Source organism: Rhinopithecus bieti, unplaced genomic scaffold (genome assembly GCF_001698545.2).
Source record: "Rhinopithecus bieti isolate Rb0 unplaced genomic scaffold, ASM169854v2 scaffold_5132, whole genome shotgun sequence".
Taxonomy (NCBI): domain Eukaryota; kingdom Metazoa; phylum Chordata; class Mammalia; order Primates; family Cercopithecidae; genus Rhinopithecus; species Rhinopithecus bieti.
This window is the reverse complement of record NW_016804791.1, coordinates 1,745,412-1,764,566: the sequence shown is the minus strand read 5'-3', so window position 1 is coordinate 1,764,566 and position 19,155 is coordinate 1,745,412. Positions and strand designations below refer to the sequence as shown.

At 47.0% G+C, this 19,155-nt stretch overlaps 1 protein-coding gene across 1 annotated transcript in view; it reads right to left on the bottom strand.

Annotated features, from left to right (window-relative positions):
* Positions 1-19,155, bottom strand: part of KIF26B (kinesin family member 26B) — a 576,785-nt gene that overhangs the window by 359,556 nt on the left and 198,074 nt on the right. Inside the window, 1 exon segment of the mRNA XM_017870419.1 lies at positions 8,722-9,255. Coding sequence (XP_017725908.1) covers positions 8,722-9,255 — 534 coding nt within the window.

The window sequence follows — 19,155 nt, the reverse complement described above, 5'->3', positions numbered from 1 at the left end:
TTTCAACAGTATGAGACTTACGTAATTGTAATTACTAGCTACCAATGGAGAGTGGCTGTGGTGTGCTTGTTATTACGATTCTATAACAATAGGGAAATCTGAGACAATCGAAAACCAGCGGTGCAGTATGAGTAACCTCTCATTCTGTGGAGGCACCCAAATGAAAGAATCTGACTTGTGCATGGACCGGCCGATCCGCAGGGTAATGGGGTTTGTTGTGTGAGATGAAAAGCCCACGTTCTTGGCTGTCCTGCAGGTTTCTGCAGGGACTCCTTGGTCTGTAGACCCCATCCCGCTTCTCCTTACCAAGCTTTTTGGTTAGCCAAAGGCCCACCAGGTGTAATAGCCTCCTATTGCTGCTGAAGCAAAATAGCACAGCTTGAGCAGCTTCAAACAACATAAACGTATCCTCTTAAAGTTCTGGAGACTGGAACTCAAGAATGGCCCTGCAGGGTTCTTCTGGAGGCTCTAGGGGAGAATCAGACCCTTGCCGTACCCAGCTTCCAGAGGCTGCTTCTTCCATCATCAAAGCCAACAGATTTGTATCTCTCTCCTCTCTGACCTCTGCTTCTGTCCTTCCATCTCCTCTCTCTGGTTCTGATCCTCCTGCCTCCCTCTTTAAGGATCTTTGTAATTACATTGAGTCCACCCAGATAGTCTAAAATGATCTCCTTGGCCAGATGTGGTGACTCATGCCTATAATCCCAGCACTTTGGGAAGCTGAGGCAGGCAGATCACTTGAGCTCAGGAGTTTGAGACCAGCCTGGACAACATGGTGAAACCCCACCTCTACTAAAAATACAAAAATTAGCCAGACATGGTGGTCCATGCCTGTAATCCCAAGGCTGAGGCAGGAGAATCGCTTGAACCTGGGAGGTGGAAGTTGCAGTGAGCTGAGATTGTGCCATTGCACTCCAGCCTGGGTGGCAGAGCGAGACTCCGTCTCAAAAAAAAAAAAATTAAATTAAATTAAATGACCCCCCATCTCCAGATCCTTAACTGAATCACATCTGCAAAGGCCCTTGTACTGTGTAACGTAACACGTCCACAAATCATGGGGATTAGGGTGTGGGCATCATTGGGGGGCCCCTCTTCAGTCTACCACACCAAGCAAATGCCCAGATTGAACGTATTTTTGAATTTTCCCAATGAAGTCTGGGTGCTCCCTTCAGACCACGGCCCCATCCATATTCATAAGATGTGACTACCCTTTTGGAATTTTACCCTGAACACTCTAGCCTTGAGAAATGTCTGTCCATGACCGAATATACAAACTGATTCTTTTTCCTGTGTTCACGATTTGTCAAAAAGTATAAAGATACATCACCGAATATCCCTTTGACCATCTATAAACAGGAGAAAACAAAACCCATGGTCTTCAGAATCTCTTCCATGTCATAGTTTGTCTAATCGTGGCATCTTACACTATTGCCTGGCTAGGCAGAAGCAGCAGCAAGAGGGAAGCAAGTGACCCCAGTGCTGGCCCAAGAAGGGGTGCGCTGCATATTTCAGGGCATGAGTGGTTGAATGAGCCCTCGAGAGCTGGGAAGAACATGGGTGAGAATCCTCCACTCCTGACCTGCTGGAAACAGCCACCCCTGTGCCTTCTTGAAAAGTGGTTCAGCCGGGAAGAGCATGTGTATATCTCATCTCCCGACATCAGCCATACTAGAAAACATGCTTCTGCTTTCCATGAAGCTGCTATAAGCAAAGCCTCTGAGTACAACAGCACTTGGTGGGCCTCACAGAGCCTCACCTTCCTCCTACAGGGGCGCTCGGAAGTCCGCTAGCACCAAGCTCCCACAGGGCTTCTGATCTCGGAGGAGCAAGTGCTATGCACTGCAGGGGTCCTGCCGTTTAGCAAACCTTGATATATTTTGAGGTTGGTGCTGCTTTTACATCCTTTTGTGCCCATATCTTTCTTTCTTTCTTTTTTTTTTTTTTAGATAGGGTCTTGGGTCTCACTCTGTCACCCAGGTTATAGGCAGTGGTACAATCACATCTTACTGCAGCCTGGAACTCCTGGGCTCCAGGAATCTTCTTGCCTCACCCTCCTGAGTAACTGGGACTACAGGCATGCCACCGTGCCTGGCTCATTTTTTATTTCTCTGTAGAGATGGGGTTTTACTACGTTGTCTAGGCTGGTCTCTAACTCTTGGCCTCAAGCAGTTCTCACCTTGGCCTCCCAAAGTGCTGAAATTACAGGCATGAGCCACCGTGCCCAGACTGTGCTCATAACTTAAAATATAAATTCCAGGAATGGCTATGTTTCATAGGCATGATCATTCCTAAAGCTGTAATAGAGACTACCTCATAATGACTTCAGCCAGAGTTCAGTCCAGCATTATCTCTCATGTTGATTCCAATGGATGTTCTCAGAGAATGCAGGAAAAATTGTATTGAGAGCATTTTCCTCCAACGCAAGGAATGCACAGGGATGACCTTCATTCTATCAACGGTCCGTGACGGATTTATTACTTGTATATTAATCTAATACCTTCTGAATTTTCTTGACAAGTTCAATTGAGTGAAGTCCTATGAAATAAAGTCCTTCTATGCTTTCAAATGCCCCTATATTGAGTGTGGCATCAAAATGCCAGCTAGGTTCTTTTCATTGAATCTAAGGATTTACTAAGTATCATTAAGATACTTCAGGTTAAAGATTAGCTTGGAATCGAATGACTGGTGGTTTCCACCAAAATCCTCGGGTTCTAGATAGGTCTTTGGCCTGGAATTCTTTCCTAAACTAGGGTCAGTCATAGAAAGTAATTGTAGTGCTCCCCTGAGATAGGAGCTGTCTCTAATAAAGAACCACATTTTCACGTTAGCTGCTGTGAAGGGCATGAGAATAAAATGAGTCCCTGTTGTCCAAGAGTGTGTGATCTAGTCAAAGAGATTCAGCTGGGATTTAGAAAACTCTGAACACAAGAAGCTTCAAATCTCTCAGCCTCAGGTTTCTCTTCTGGCAAATGAAAGGGTTGAAATAGATAATTTATACTGGTATTCCTGCTTTATAGTTCACAAAATATTTTCACACCTTCTTCTTAATTGTTCCCTATAATCACCCTGTGGGGCAGGAATTTAATAGGTAAGGAAATAGACTAAGATGTCAAGCTACTAAACTGGTTTAATACTTGGTGGAACTACAGGCTTGAACTAGATAAGACTCTGTCTCCAAATCTCCTACCATGGTGCAAAAGCCAGTTACCATCCTACAGAGGTGCATTCTAACACCAACATCACCAACATGCTCTAATTCTGTGTATACAGTCTTCCCTGCAGTTATTGACTATAATAAATGCTGATCAGGCAAAAGCAGCTGCCATTCAAAAAGAGGTAACTAATCTGTAGTTGATTATAAGGAACTAATCTAGACACATCCTTTCAAAGTCACAATTTCATGTGGTCAAATGAAGGTTGTAACACATGGCTACAAAGACAGGGAACAACCGACACCAGACCTACTTGGGGGTGGAGGGTGGGAGGCGGGTGAGGACCGGAAAACCACCTCTCAAACACTATGCTCGCTACCTGGGTGACAAAATCATCTGTACACCAAACCCCAGTGACACACAATTTATCCACGTAACAAACCTGCACATGTACCCCCAAACTGGAAATAAAAGTTGGAAGAAAAAGGATGAAGATTCTGGAGCACTAGACTAAAGATTCTTCCAGCCTTTTCGACACCAGGGACCGGCTTCATGGAAGACAAATAGGGGGCGGAAATGGGATAAAACTGCTCCACCTCAGATCATCAGGCATTAGATTCTCGTAAGGAGCATGCACCCTAGATCCCTCACGTGCACAGTTCACAATAGGGTTTCCACTCCTAGGAGAACCTAATGGCACTGCTGCTCTGACAGGGGATGGAGCTCAGGAGGTAATGCCCACCCACCCGCCACTCACCTCCTGCTCTGCGGCTGGCTCCTTAACAGGCCACAGAGTCATATCAATCTGTGGCCTGGGGTCTGCGGACCCCTGTGCTAGAGAATTTTCTGCCTTCTCTGTGTGTATAGATTAGGCATTAAATGTCTGCAGATGAACAGAAGAAAGTCTTTCTTTGAAAGCCCATCTTATAATCTTCTATTAAATCAAATGTCTAAGATATTTCATGAGAATTATCTTTGTGGTTTGTTCAACGTTTTTGATGTCATCTCAGTACTTCCTAAATGACTCTTTAAAATCTCTCTGGATCGATTCCTATTTATCTGTGATGCTTACAGGTTCCTGGTCTTTCTGGAGGTACTTTAGAAACGTGAAGGATACATCAAAAGAGAATCGAGAATCTTCCTACCACAACCTTTGGAGATTATGACACAGTGGTGTGGGCCACAGGGATTGAGGGATTCGAGGGATCATTCTATCACCCGTGTGACGCGGGTTTCACCAGGCTCACTGCTGGAAGGCCTGTCCGCGTCGTCTTCATCCTTGCTACGTCTAAATTGCAGAAGGGAAGAGTCATTTTCTAGAGGCTCGGGTTCTGCGGGTGTGGAGTTGCGCCTGTGGTAGTGACAAGGTCTAGATGCTTCTCTGCCTGGGGAACGGCTCTGGCACTGATCCAGAGGCCATCTGCTTTGTGGAGAGGAAAGTGGGAGTACGGGTGAGCAGGAAAAATGAGGTCAGCTTTCAGAGCAGTCAACCATCTCTGACGAGCTGGCTAGACTGCGAACTGCACAATATTTACTGCAGGGAGATGTCCGCAGCAGGAGACACTCAGTCTGGCCAGACCCAGAGCCCCCACCCCGGGGCGTCAGGACGACACAGTCACAACACAGGGGACGCGGATTCATAGCCAGGCACCAAATCTCTTGATCCCAGAGAGATTTCCTCTGGTCCCTTCATTACTCAGGGGAAATGCATGAATTGGTCTGTTCTCGAGTTGGAAAGAAGCAACATAACGTACCCAGGACGACCACAAGCTGGTGGCTTGTGTGAATCTTGGTTGTATCTGGTTTTGCCATATCGGGCAGGATGAGGAGCCTGTCTGCATGCCCCCAAAGCAGAGGGGCATCTCTTCACCTCTGCACTCACCTGCCTTCTGTCCCACGGCGAGGACCTTAGGAAAGGAACCAGGGTTTCCAGCCCAAAGCTGCAGCCCCACCCACCACCTAGCACAGTGCCTGGTACTTGGTTAGAGATTAATAAATACTTGTCCAGCAAATTATCTTTCATCTGAGTTTGGGAAGAAAGAGGAGGAAAAGAATCATTGCACAAATAAAAGAAACGCACAAATAATCCCTAACCGGCCGTTGAAGCGGCATCTTCAGTGTTTCCACCTTACACACAAACTTTCATCTCACTTTGAATATTTTATAGGAAGCACCAGTTTCATGCTCATCTGTCCTCGATCCTCAGCCCTAGCACAGTCGCTGAGTCTTCTACCTGGCCCCTGATGCTTAGCGAAATGGCTGTACAGCCAGTGTGCGTGTGACCCAGAGCTTCGGAGTCCTGGAAGGTGAAATGTGAGTTGTCTGTGTAACATGAGTATGTGGCTCACACAACCCAGGGATGTGTGGAAACTATAGCCTGGGTAAAAGGATGTTCACCTGAGCATTTTATTTATAGTAGCAAAGACCTAAATTCTAATGAATTGATATTTGGGTATTAGGTTGGTGCAAAAGTCATTGCGGTCTTTGCCGTTGAAATGACAGAAACCGCAAGGATTTTTGCACCAACCTAATAAATTAAGACATCTCCATAGCATGGATAATATTCATATAATGAAATACGCTACTGCTAAAGATAATATTTTAGGGAAACATGTAATGGCATGGGGAAATGTACCCAATGGATTCAGTGAAACGCAGGTCACAGAATTGAACCTGGTCACAATTTTACAAATTGGAAGTGTATGAAATGCTAAGGAGGAAGTATCCCCAAATGTTACATAATTTGCATCTGGGCGACATCAACTTCTAAAGTCTTATTTAAACTTTCTCATGTATTTTAAATTTTGTTTTACAACAAACATGTTACTTTTTATAATTTTCTAAATGGTATATTTTAAAACTGCAAACAAAAAAAAAAGCAAATCATCCCATGATGCAAAGAGGCCCTTCTCTGTTCCTGCCCTAGATGGTTACTTCCAAGGTTAGACCGTGCAGCGCCCCGCAGGACGCCACTGCTTCCTCATTATATTTACATACACATCCCAGAAAATTCTATCCAAAAGTCTAGGGGCCGTGAGGCCCCTGCAGGTAAAATGAGTTCTTTTCTTTGTGGCACAGGTCTGAAAAGGAACCATATCTGGAAAAGACGTTGACAGCTTACTTTGGGGTAGCCTAGGAAAGTTGGAAGAAGCCGTGGTAGGCAAAGCCATTCCCTGGGCATGGGGAGAGCTGGTGCTGGTTCTGCCGTTGGCTGTGCGGCCATTTCGCTAAGCAGCATATTCCTTATCTGTAAAAGGAAGATCTAACACCTGCCCCACCTACCTCATAGGCCTACTGTGGGGTTAAATGAAATCATGTATATGTTAGATTTTGTAAATTAGAAAGCACCCAGTTAAGTGAAAAGTTCGACAATCCAAGAATGCTAATGTCTTAGGATAATGATCAGTGCTTCCCCCTTTCTTTCAAGATAGCAAGAGACACGAACACTCTCAAACACTCTAGAAAAAGTCACCAGGAATTTTATCAGCCACATTGAACTCACTTCACGTTTCCCTGTACCTCGTCCAGCATAACAAAACTATGCTATGTGTTCACTCAACTTGTTCCTTTTTCTCCTGGTCTCACGGGTAGACTGGCTTCCCCAGCTTCCCCAGTGGGAAGGTGGGGTCAAGAGATTAAATTGTCTGTCTGTCTGTTTCTCTCTCTCTCTCACTCTTCTTTTTTCCTGATTCAGAGTCTTGCTCTGTCACCCAGGCTGGAGTGCAATGGTGCAATCTCAGCTCACTGCAGCTTCTGCCTCCCGGGCTCAAGCAATTCTCCCATCTCAGCCTCCCAAGTAGCTGAGACTACAGGTACATGCCACCATACTTGGCTAATGTTTGTATTTTTAATAAAGACCAGTTTTCTCTATGATGCCCAGGCTGGTCTTCAACTCCTGGGCTCAAGCAATCCACCCACCTCAGCCTCCCAAAGTGCTGGGATTACAAGTGTGAGCCACCACACCCAGCAGAGATTGGGTTCTTTTTTTTTTTTTGAGACAGAGTCTTGCTCTTGTCGCCCAGGCTGGAGTACAGTGGCGCGATCTCGGCTCACTGCAAGCTCCACCTCCTGGGTTCACACCATTCCTCTGCCTCAGCCTCCCGAGTAGCTGGGACTAGAGGCGCCGCCACCATGCCCGGCTAATTTTTTGTATTTTTAGTAGAGATGGGCTTTCATCGTGTTAGCCAGGATGGTCTCTATCTCCTGACCTCGTGATCCACCCAGAATAAAGATGTAAGCAATGTACATCCCTTCCAGACAAAGCCGGGCCCCAAATCCTCCTGTGAGATCCTCCACACACACTCTCTCCCCTCATTTCCCAGCTGGTTACAGAAGGTCTGGTGAATGACTCTTGAGGCCCCTGGAAGATGGTGACACATTTGGTGGAAGAAATCTGAGTCCTCACGTTGCAGCGGAAGGCCACCCACCAAACACCCACTATGACACAGTCCTAAGTGAGAAATAACCTGAGGTCTCTAGGATCATTTGCTCTATACACCAACTATCTTCTCTGACTAATACATCCTTGACCGTGGCCGCCTCTCCATTCCAGTGATGGTCAATGCTCTCTGCTGCTTCCCACACCACTGATGCAGGGGATAAAGAGGCCACTTACAGTAAAAATCCAGTCCTCATCCAACAGAAAACTCACCCAGGCAAAATGAGATCATCTTTAAAGATTCCTTGGGAGATTTAAGACCTGTTTTTTATTTCTATGGGGAAACTTGGGGGCATGTGCTAATTTAAATAACTGAAAAGGAAAAAACACTTTTGGCAGCCCAGTACCAATAGTTCTTAAGGTGAGTTGCAAGTAGAAAAGAGTTTGGGTCTGTCAAGTGAGGAGAGGTTAAGAAGGGCGTCTACACCTCTTTTGGAAGGTACAGACAAAGGAAGCAGAGTGCCAACACGGATCACTGTTCCTTCGTATATTCTATTCTTAGCAATGTCCAGCATTTCCACAGGTTGCTTTAAAACCATGATTCCTGGGACTCGCAATATCCTTCATTCAAAAGCCTCTCACTCATCTGTCTTAATATCGAAACTCTCTGTTAACAGGCACAGCAAAGATCCCCTACTACATGGCAGATATTGGCCTACATGTCATGCAAACACTACCTTATTTAATTTTCATGACTCACATCCATTTATAAATGAGGGACTTGAGCCTAAGACAGGGCAAACCCCTTGTGACAAGTCACACTGCTAATAAGTGGACAAGTCGGGGCTTGGACCCCAGTCCAAGGATCTCTGTGGCCTACCTCTTCATGGCTATGCCATGTGGTAAACCTGCTGGCTGGGAAGCTGCTGGCATCGTCTGGACCAGCAGGGTCTCTCAGGAAGGAGACACTGAAGAGTGGAGAAAGGGGAGGTGTGGAAGCTTTGGAGGATACAGCAGCACCCTCTCAAAGCAGGCAGGTCTGGGTGGGGCACCTTGATGAGAACTCTGTGGGGGCCACATGGAAACACTAGGCTTTGAGTTCCCAGGAGGAGGCAGAGGAAGGAAGTGCTCCCACTTCTCTGCTTTGACTCGAGCCAGCCCTGCTCTTCCTGGCTCACACAGGCTACTTACCTGGTATGGGTACAGGGTGACCCCGTTGGTTCTCGACAGGGACCAGGTGCCATCCAGGTACTGGTGAGCCTGGATGGCCACCGAATTGAGGATGTTCCCATTGCTTGGACTGGTGGCCATCTGGAGGCTGACCTTGGCCTGGTGGGTTGGGGATCCACTCTTCTTTTCCGCCCCATTGCTGACCCCAAGGCTGCTGGGTTTGCTGCTGTGCTTGTTGACAAAGCCTGTGTAGTTGGAGGTGGCATAGGGGGCAGGCACAAAGGCCCAGTCCCTGGGCTGCTGGAGCCCACCCACGTGCCGGGACCCCACCAGGGTGGGGATGTTGGAGAGCGGTGGCGGGGAGCCGGGCGAGGCGTCGTAGTGCTCACTGCCAGCTGCCTGCTCCAAGGCCAGCACCATCTGGATGGCCTCCTGCTTCAACTGGTTCAGGTGAGTGGCGCAAATGTCACAGCGGTTGTCCCGGTCATTCCATGCCTTCCGGATGGTGTTGGGGACCTGGAGTTTGTCGTGAATCACAGCCGAGAAAGCAGGGTCCTAGAGAACACAGAAGCAGAGGAAAGGGAGATTCTATAACTCCAAGGCTGCTCAGAGCAAGTCAGTTACCTGGCTTATGAGTTAAGCCCTAGATGTACTCAAAGAGTTTGATAGTTTGATTGGCGTTCTACAGAAATGAGAAGCTACATTGGCAGAAAAGCCTCTGTTTTTGATAAACACATTTGACAAATTTAAGAATTTTATAGTGAAAACTTTTAAAAAGAAGAAAAAAAAAAAAAAAACAGACTTCTAAGTATCTTCTTCACCAGGCCGGTCAAACAAGTACATTTTTTTGTTTGTTTGTTTTGAGACAGAGTCTCGCCCTGTCTCCCAGGCTGGAGTGCAATGGCACGATCTCGACTCACTGCAACCTTTGCCTCTGGGTTCAATCAGCCTCCCAAGTAGCTGGGACTACAGGCACCCACCACCACTCCCAGCTAATTTTTTGTACTTTTAGTAGAGACGGGGTTTCACTATGTTGGCCAGGATGGTCTTGACCTCCTGACCTCGTGATCTGCCCGCCTCGGCCTCCCAAAGTGCTGGGATTACAGGCGTGAGTCACGGCGCCTGGCAAGAACATTCTTATTCTTATGTCCACTAAAGAATGATAGCCATCCCTGGGCTCTCCCAAGGTGTTCAATTAGAAGGAACAAACATTTGTCCAGGCATGATGCGGGGTAAGTGCAACTCTGGACCGCTGCACTGAGGCCCCTTGGCCTCCTGTTACCACAGGAAGTTAGTAGCAGATGGAAGTGCAACTTGCAACCTCGAACAGAGATTCTGTTCTAAGAAAACCTTGGCCTTATCAGCACTGTGTGCTAAGTACCACTGGAACAGAAGCAAACCAAACAGATTCTGGCCCAGAGATCCAGCCTGTGCCCATAGCCGAGCAAACCTGTGTAGATTAACTCATGTTTACTATTTGCCCTAGGGAAGCCGGCCATGTCTCTATCCAGGTATCTGATATTCTAACCCACTAAAGCAAAACAGTCCAAGATAGGCTTTCCCTTCAAACTTCATCTAAAACTACTATTACAAAATATCAGCTGGGCACAGTGGCTCAGGCCTAGAATCCAAGCACTTAGGGAGGCTGAGGTGGGAGGACTGCTTGAGGCCAGGAGTTCAAAGACCAGCCTGGGCAACATAGTAAGACCCCATCTTTATAAAACATTTAAAAATTAGCCAGGCATTGTGGCACACACCTGCAGCCTCAGCTACTCAGGAGCCTGAGGTGGAAGAATTGCCTGAGCCCAGGAGTCTGAGGCTGCAGTGAGCTAGGACAGCGTCACTGCACTCCAGCCTGAGCAACCGAGCGAGACGTGTCTCTAAAAAAAATAATCTTGCCAGGTGCGGTGGCTGGCACCCATAATCCCAGCTACTTGGGAGGCTGAAGCTGAAGGATCCCTTGAGGCCAGAAGTTTGAGACAGGCCTGAGCAACATAGACAGAAAACCTTATAAAATACTATGTATTATTATTATATATGTAATATATGTTTATAAAATGTTTATATATAAAATAAAAATCTAGCTCAGAGGCCCATATGAAAAAGAAATCAGAAAATGGATTTAATGAGAACAATGTCGCTTATTTACTTGGCTTGAGGATGACACAGAGAAACGAGCACTAGGAACTTTCGTTGAGTATCAGATGGTTTCCAGTTCTGCCACTTGTGACACTGGAGTTCTGTAGTGACCTCAGACAACTCACTTAACCTCACCGAACCTCTCGTCTGTCACACAGGGCCATGGCTTTCCTGAAGATAAGGACCTTCCAGCTCCATGACTCCATTCATGGGGAATGGGGATAGGAGAGTATGGTCTGTGCATACATGAACAGGGCGACGATGCCATTTTGGGGGCTCAACGGTCATTGCAGGTAATGGATAAAGCTCATCTAAAGGCTTATTTCCCTCTAGGACATTAGGGAGAAAATTGGCCCTTCTGAAATTCACTGTCAGCTTGTATGGGGTAGAAGCCCCATCAGAGCTGAAGGCAGTTTGATGAGCTGTAGGCGGGGAGGGAGCTGTGAGGCAGTGAGGGGGGCAGGAAGAGCAGCAGTTGCGGGGTGGTTCTTAATTATGATCCATCTTGATTACAGGCTCCAGCTTTTTGTTTTCCCTGTTTAACTACCCTGAACAGCTCCTCAGTGTGCACTGATTAATTGATTAATAAATCAAGAGGCCTCTTTACACTGCAGCAGCAAGGGGTGGCTCAGGAGGGAGACACTCAAGACAGCCAGACACAATGATGGGAAGCGGTGGGAGGTTCAGGTTGAGCGAACCTCGAAACTCATTGAGGAAGTGATGCAAACCATATGAGGCCTGCCTCGAGGTGTCTTCCTCAATGACAGGGCCAGAGAGTCTCTAATCACAACTCAGAGGTGTAGCAGGACCTGAAAGGGCCCCTTAGGGACCGTTCCAGAACAGAGCGTCACCTCAGTTTACAGATAAACAGGTCCCAGAGGGTTAAAAGCGTGGACTATGCCTCGACTGCTTGACCACCAGTTCATGATTTTTCACTTTAAGCCAAAGAGCCATATCCATCAACAGATTCCTATTCTCCCACAGACACAGAAGGGTTCCAACCCCATGTTTTCACTAGGAAATGTTCATTCATTCGAACGGGATTTATTTGTGCCCCAATATATGCAAAGATACAGTTTCTTGTTTTTCTCACATAACCAATGGCTTATGCTTTCAAGGCACCAAACTGTTTGGTTTCAAAAAACCTCATATCAGTTGCTTATTTAGAATATTTTTGTTAACCCAATCATACGGAGGAAGTGCCGCAGAAAGGAGGCAGCTCTAAGAGAAGTCATGTCAGCCAGGCGTGGTGGCTCACACCTGTAATCCCAGCACTTTGGGAGGCTGAGCCGGGCAGATCACAAGGTCAGGAGAGATTGAGACCATCCTGGCCAACATGGTGAAACCCCATTTCTACTAAAATAGGAAAAAATTAGCCAGCCGTGGTGGCGCGCACCTGCAGTCCCAGCTACTCGGGAGGCTGAGGCAGGAGATTCGCTTGAACCCAGGAGGCAGAGGTTGCAGTGAGCCAAGATCATGCCACTGCACTCTAGCCGGGCAACAGAGCAAGATTTCATCTCAAAAAAAAAAAAAAAAAAGAAAGAGAGAAGTCATGTCTGCACATCACAGTTTATTTTCAATGCTAGCCCTTGGAGTCTGGATTTGACTCTGACCTAGGGACACATCCACTCTCCAGAAATCGCATGAGCCACCCCTGGCTCTGAGGGCCCCTTTTCTCTTTCCTCCCTTGATTTTACTCCTCTCCCTTGAAGCACCACCTGGTTTATTCAGCATATTGCCATTTGTGGCTCAGCTGCTGACATTTAATGAGTAGGTATTTTGGTTTCCAGCAAGCCCGCGTTGCCCCAGGCTGGGGCTCTGAGGGTACACGAGAACAATACCCGTGCTCTGGGAGTTCACAGTCCAGGGGGCCTTCTTGGTTCCTGGACTACCCAACGCCACATGCCTCTGCTGCCACCTCCAGCCCAGTCTGTAGTGACTCACAGGACCAATCCATATACATGGAGCTCAGTGCTCCCCCGGAGTTCACAAGACATCAGCACCAACTCCCGCCCCTCACACCTGTCCTCCACTTACACCTGTGCCAGCCAAAGCAAGCCCAGCAAGTGCCAACACCGCCATTCAGCACAGCTGGGCCCACCAGCCATACGACCACCACAGACAGCCAGGAAGTAGCCAACAACCCATTCCTCTCTCATCCAGGGAAAAGCTGAGATTGAGGGTCTTTAAAGAAAACGCGGTTGCTGGCTGATGTCAGAGGTGTTTTTTCAATGAAGCTACCCTTGATCTAAAACCCTTTGTGAGTTCTTATCATCAAAAGGCCTCAGCAAATCAAGTGCTTCTCCACACATTATACTAAACATTTTAGTACAACTCAAGAACTTCAAAAAGGAACGGTCAACAGCCATAGCTTACAGAAAGTAAGTGCTGAAATAAAGAAGATACTGTCACCCAGGTTGGAGTGCAGCGGCGCGATCTCGGCTCACTGCAACCTCCGCCTCCCCGGTTCAAGCGATTCTCCTGCCTCAGCCTCCTGAGTAGCTGGGATTACAGGCACGCACCACCACACCCAGCTCATTTTTGTATTTTTAGTAGAGATGGGGTTTCACCATGTTGGCCAGGATGGTCTTGATCTCTTGACCTCGTGATGCGCCCGCCTCGGCCTCCCAAAGTGCTGGGATGACAGGCGTGAGCCACCACGCCCGGCCCTGCCTCAGGAAGATTTGTTGGTCGATGCTTGTCAGCTCCCTGACCTTTGCACCTCATGTTCCGCCTGTGCTTGATGGGCTGTGAAGGACGAAGGAGACACAGAGGGTCATTCTCACCCAGAGTACGTCTCACCACGAGACTCTCTTCGCCCCGTTTTCATGCTGAATCTACACAGCAGGAGTTTACCGGCGGCCGGTGGAATGTCAGTGTCCTTGATTCCTGTTGTTCATGGAGCTCCCAGACCTACACACAGGCATGCGACCACCGCAGAGGGAAGCCGGGAACCAATCAGAATGTCTGACAAAGGAATCACGTCCCATGGCTCCAGGTGGGGAAGTCGCCACCCTCAAGGTTCTATCGTTCACACTGACACAACATGTACATGGACGAACGTCCCCAAGCGGCTCACTCTGATTGGCAAAGAGGACACAAGCACAGCGCGTTCTCAGAAGACGGGGAAAGAAGAGGGAGGGATATTTGAAAGAACACAGGGTGTGTTAGAATGAGGGTTTGCTCCAGGTGAGGCCTGAGACAGCCAAAATAACAACTGCAGTAGTGACAGCAATGAGGCCATGCCCTGAGATAGCAAGTGCACCCCTGCACCCCTGCTTGATCGCCTGCACCCCTGCACCCCTGCACCCCTGCTTGATTGCCTGCACCCCTGCTTGGTTAGCATAAAACTCAGGTCTGAACCCAAGGTTTGTCATTGTTGTTCCCAGTCTGCTTTGTAAGCCAACAGCCCTTCACCCAGTGACGAGGATCACACATGAACACCGCGCTGAGCACGTGAACGCACTGAATGTAAAGGCATAAAGACACGCTGGGTAATAAGTTCATGAGACAAAAAAAAGAAAAAAGTACCCTCCAGAGGAAGAAATGTTAAATGTCAGACCGCAGTTGTTCTACATACGAAATCAAATTATCCTGGGATGCAGCGGCTGTGCCCAGCCTAAGTGATTCTGCTCGGGATGACTGCAGAGAGAGGTGGTCCCATGAATGACTTCAGTTTGAATGATCGTGTTCCGCAAGTGAGGCAGCTGGGAGGGCCAAAGGCTGGTGGGAATGCAATTAATAGCACTGCTTGCTGCAACACGTGAAAAAAGTATTGCGGATGGCAAGACTTTTCCACTTCAAAAGAAAAGGGAGATGTTTAATTAGAACTTAACGTGCTTAAGAGCGATTCATAAATTACTCAAAAGAATGGGTGAGGCATTTCTCATCACAACCCCTGAAAATGCTTTTATTTATTGATTTTTGAGACAGAGTCTTGGTCTGTTGCCCAGGCTGGAGAGCAGTGGCGTAATTTTGGCTCATTGCATCAAGCAATTCTCTCGCCTCAGCCTCCCAAGTAGATGGGACTACAGGCGTTCACCGCCATGCCTGGATAATTGTTTTGTATTTTTAGTACCAATGGAGTTTTACCATGTTGGCCAGGCTGGTCTTAACTCCTGACCTCAGGTGATCTGCTCACCTCAGCCTCCCAAAGTTCTGGGATTACACGCATGAGCCACTTTGCCCAGCCAGTTTTTATGTCTAGGTCTCATCTTTTCCAACTAGATGGTATGGACAGTGTTGAGTACTTTGAAAACTTCTGGTTAAGGGCATGGGAGGTTCGAGTCCTGCCTCTATTACTTAGTAGCTGAGTGACCAGGAGCCATTCTTCACAAATCTATCCAAGCTTCAGTCTCCTTATGGGAGTTGATAATTATACTTATTTTATTGAGTTAAGAAAGAATTAAATGTGATAATATGTGCAACATTTTTAGCACAGACCTGGTCCTTGGTAAATGCTAAATAAATGGTAGTAATTATTACTACCGTTAAATAAATGGTAGTAATTATTATCAATGTGACTAGTCTCAGTATCTAATACAGTAACTTGTATAAATTTAGACCTTCATATAATGGTGGTGATGAGGATAAGGAGGATGGTGACAATGATTTTAGGGTTTTCTTTTATCTAGGAGGATTTAGCGCTTTTGCAATTAAGAACAGAGAGGATGATAAAGAAAGGAACATATGATGTTCACTTAACCACCTCCTACATCTGGTCAAGTCAAAGCCTTCTTGAAAGAAATCAGGCCGGGCGCGGTGGCTCACACCTGGAATCCCAGCACTTTGGGAGGCTGAGGCGGGTGGATCACTTGAGGTCAAGAGTTTGAGACCAGCCTGGCCAACATGGAGAAACCCCATCTCTACTAAAAATAGAAAAATTAGCCAGGTGTGGTGGTGGGTGCCTATAATCCCAGCTACTCAGGTGGCTGAGGCACAAGAATTGCTTGAACCTGGGAGGCGGAGGTTGCAGTGAACTGAGATCATGCCACTGCACTCCAGCCTGGGCGACAGAGTGAGACCCTGTCTCAGAATAAAAAAAGAAAGAAAAAAATCACAATAGGCTGGGTGCAGTGGCTCACACCTGTAATCCCAGCACTTTGGGAGCCCAAAGCCAGGCAGGTGGATCACTTGAGCCAGGAGTTCGAGATCAGCCTGGACAACATGAGGAAAACCCATCTCTACCAAAAAAAAAAAAAAAAAAAAAAAAAAAAAAAAAAAAAAACAAAACAAAACAAAACAAAATAATACTGGGTTCCTGGAGTTCCTGAGCTGACATCTCTGAGCGTGGCCTGAATGACTCTCAGCTTCCTTCTCTGTTTTAAAAGATGAAACACTCCAAGAGGCGTTCATTTCCATGGAACTAAGAATCTGATACTTCTCATTGTAAGAGCCTACTGAAAATTCCTCATTTCTCCCGCAAGAGTGAGTAATGCTTCATGGGGTCTTTGCTAGATGTCCGATTCGAATCACAGACGCAGCAACTAACGGTCAGTGTCTCCTAGGAGCTGCCAAACTTTTCCCAGGAGAGGTAGAAAGAGAAACCTGGGCCGGATGCGGTGGCTCACTCTTGTAACCCTCGCCCTTTGGGAGGCCGAGCAGGAGGATCACTTGAGGTCAGGGGTTCGAGACCAGCCTGGCCAACATAGTGAAACCTTCTCTACTAAAAATACAAAAATTAGCCAGGCATGGTGGTGCGTACATGTAATCCCAGCTACCCAGGAGGTTGAGGCAGGAGAATCGCCGGAACGCAGGAGGCGGAGGCTGCAGTGAGCCGAGACTGCGCCACTGCACTCCAGCCTGAGCAACACAGCGTGACTGTCTCAAGAAAAAAAAGAAAAAAAGAGAAACCTGATTTCACATCAGCGTATCTTCAACCCTGAAAATCCTTGTTCTCCAGTCTATTCCTTGGCTGTGGGGAAACAGGATCCCTTCACAAATAGATTCAGAGCTTAAGATGGGAAAGTAGGTTCTTATTACAAACTTAAAATGTTTCCCTTAACTTTAAAGTTCATGCTCAACATGACACAAAAATAAAGTGCTGAACTATACACATATAAGCACTAATCAAGATTATAGTAGAATGCACTAAAATATTACTTTTAAATTCCTAAAGCCTATCTAGACTAGATGTATTTTTTACATATAGGCTTTAATGCACCAGCAGGCAGCAAATGGAATTATTTTCAATCTGCAAGTAGTTGTATTAGTCTAAGGCTATTAAGGATTCTGTTAATTATGTAATTATGAAATTTCTTAATGTTTCTTTTTCTTTTAATTGATTTCATATGCATGAAATACTGCATAAATGTACTTGGCTGTGTTTTCTTGTTTTGTTTTGTTTTTGAGACACAGTCTTGCTCTGTCACCCAGGCTGGAGTGCAATGGAGTGATCTCCAGCTCACTGCAAGCTCCGCCTCCCGGGTTCACGCCATTCTCCTGCCTCAGCCTCCCAAGCAGCTGGGACTACAGGTGCCGCCACCAGGCCCAACTGATTTTTTGTATTTTTATTGGAGACAGGGTTTCACTGTGCTAACCAGGATGGTCTCGATCACCTGACCTCGTGATCCGCCCTTGGATGTGTTTTCTTAAACTTACTACAAAAAGATTAAATACCTAAAATTTGGTGGTGTTGCCATTGTTTTCAAAAGGTAAAATTTTGGCCGGGAGTGGTGGCTCACTCCTGTAATCCCTGCACTTTTGGAAACTGAGGTGGGCAGATCCCTTGAGCTCTGAAGTTTGAGACCAGCCTGGGCAACAGGGTGAAATCCCATCTCTACAAAAAATACAAAAATGAGCCAGGTGTGGTGGTGCATGCCTTTAGTCCCAGCTACTCAGGAGGCTGAGGTGGGAGGATCCCTTGAGCCCAGGAGGCTGAGGATGCAGCAAGCTATGATGGCGCCTCTGCCATCTAGCCTGGGCAACAGAGTGAGACCATGTCTCAACACAAAAAACAAAAAAGATGTAATGTTAACAAATAAATCATTTGACCATGTCCTACAACAGATGTAAGTACTTGCTTCATTCCCCTTTGACCTAACTAACCCTTGTGGCCCTACACAATTTTCTTCAGGCCACCTTGTCACACGTCCCTCACTTCCCCCAGGAGCGCCTGCACCAGCCTCCCTCTGTCCCATGGAAGCCCCTACATTTCCCAGCCTCTGCACCTTCACATTGGTTCTTGCCCTGTTTTTAACTCCCTCTCTCCCTCATCAAGCACGAGAAAACTTTCGGGGGTAATGGATACGTGCAGTATTGTAACTGTGGGGATAGCGTCCTGGGTGGACACATATGTCCAAAAATACCAAAGTGTACGCTTTAAATGTGTACCATTCACTGGATGTGAATGGCAAATTATGTACCACACTAAAAAACCAGTCTTGTTCATTCATCCTAAGGCCCAGCTCTTCCGTGAAGTCTGACTCCGAGAAGAGATGTCTCCCTTCGCTGCTTCACTGACTCTCACAGTACGTCTCTGAGTCATTCATGGCACTCAGCAAACATTTCCTTACTAGAGCTGTACATGTTCTATCTCCACCATCATGGTAAATTCCTAGGAGGCAGAAACTGTGCCGTAATTTGAATAGTAATGGTAACTTCTACTCTTGCCCCCCTGGAGTCCACTCTCAAGACAGCAGCCAAGGTGATCCTTTTAAATCTTAGATCTGAACCTGGCAGTCCTCAGCTTAAAATCCTCCCCTGGCCCCCACCCTACTTCCTTCAGAGTCAAAGTCAATGTCCCTGCCATGGGTTCTGCAGGACTCGGCCTCCTGGTCCCTCTCTGCCCTCAGCTCCTCTCTGCCCACTTGCTCCCTGACTCAGCCTGCACCAGCCATGAAAGCCTTCTGGCTGTTCCTTGAACACACCAGGAATGTCCACTCCCAGCTCAGTGATGTACTTGCTGTTCCTCCTGCAAAGAATACTTTTACCTGCAGATATCTGCCTGACCATCTCCTACCAGCTTCAAGGTCTCAAGGGTCACCTTTTCAATGAGGCCTCCTGGATCATCTAATGACAGTTGCAAACTGGCCCCAACACTCCCTAACCACCTTTCTCTGCTTTAATTCTCTCTACAGCATGGCCCCCTTCTAACTAGATTCCGCTCATTGTCTGTTTCCCCCTGCAAAATCTAAACTAGGTGACAGCAGGGACATTTGTCTGTGTTGTCCACCGCTGAATGTGTCATGCCTAGGATAATGCCTGAGGTCAAGCAGGCACACAGAAGCCATGTGTCGAATGAATCGATGACTCGATGGATCCATTTTCAGTGAGAGAGGTTCCCACATCAATTAGCTTCATCTTTCTTAGGAATTT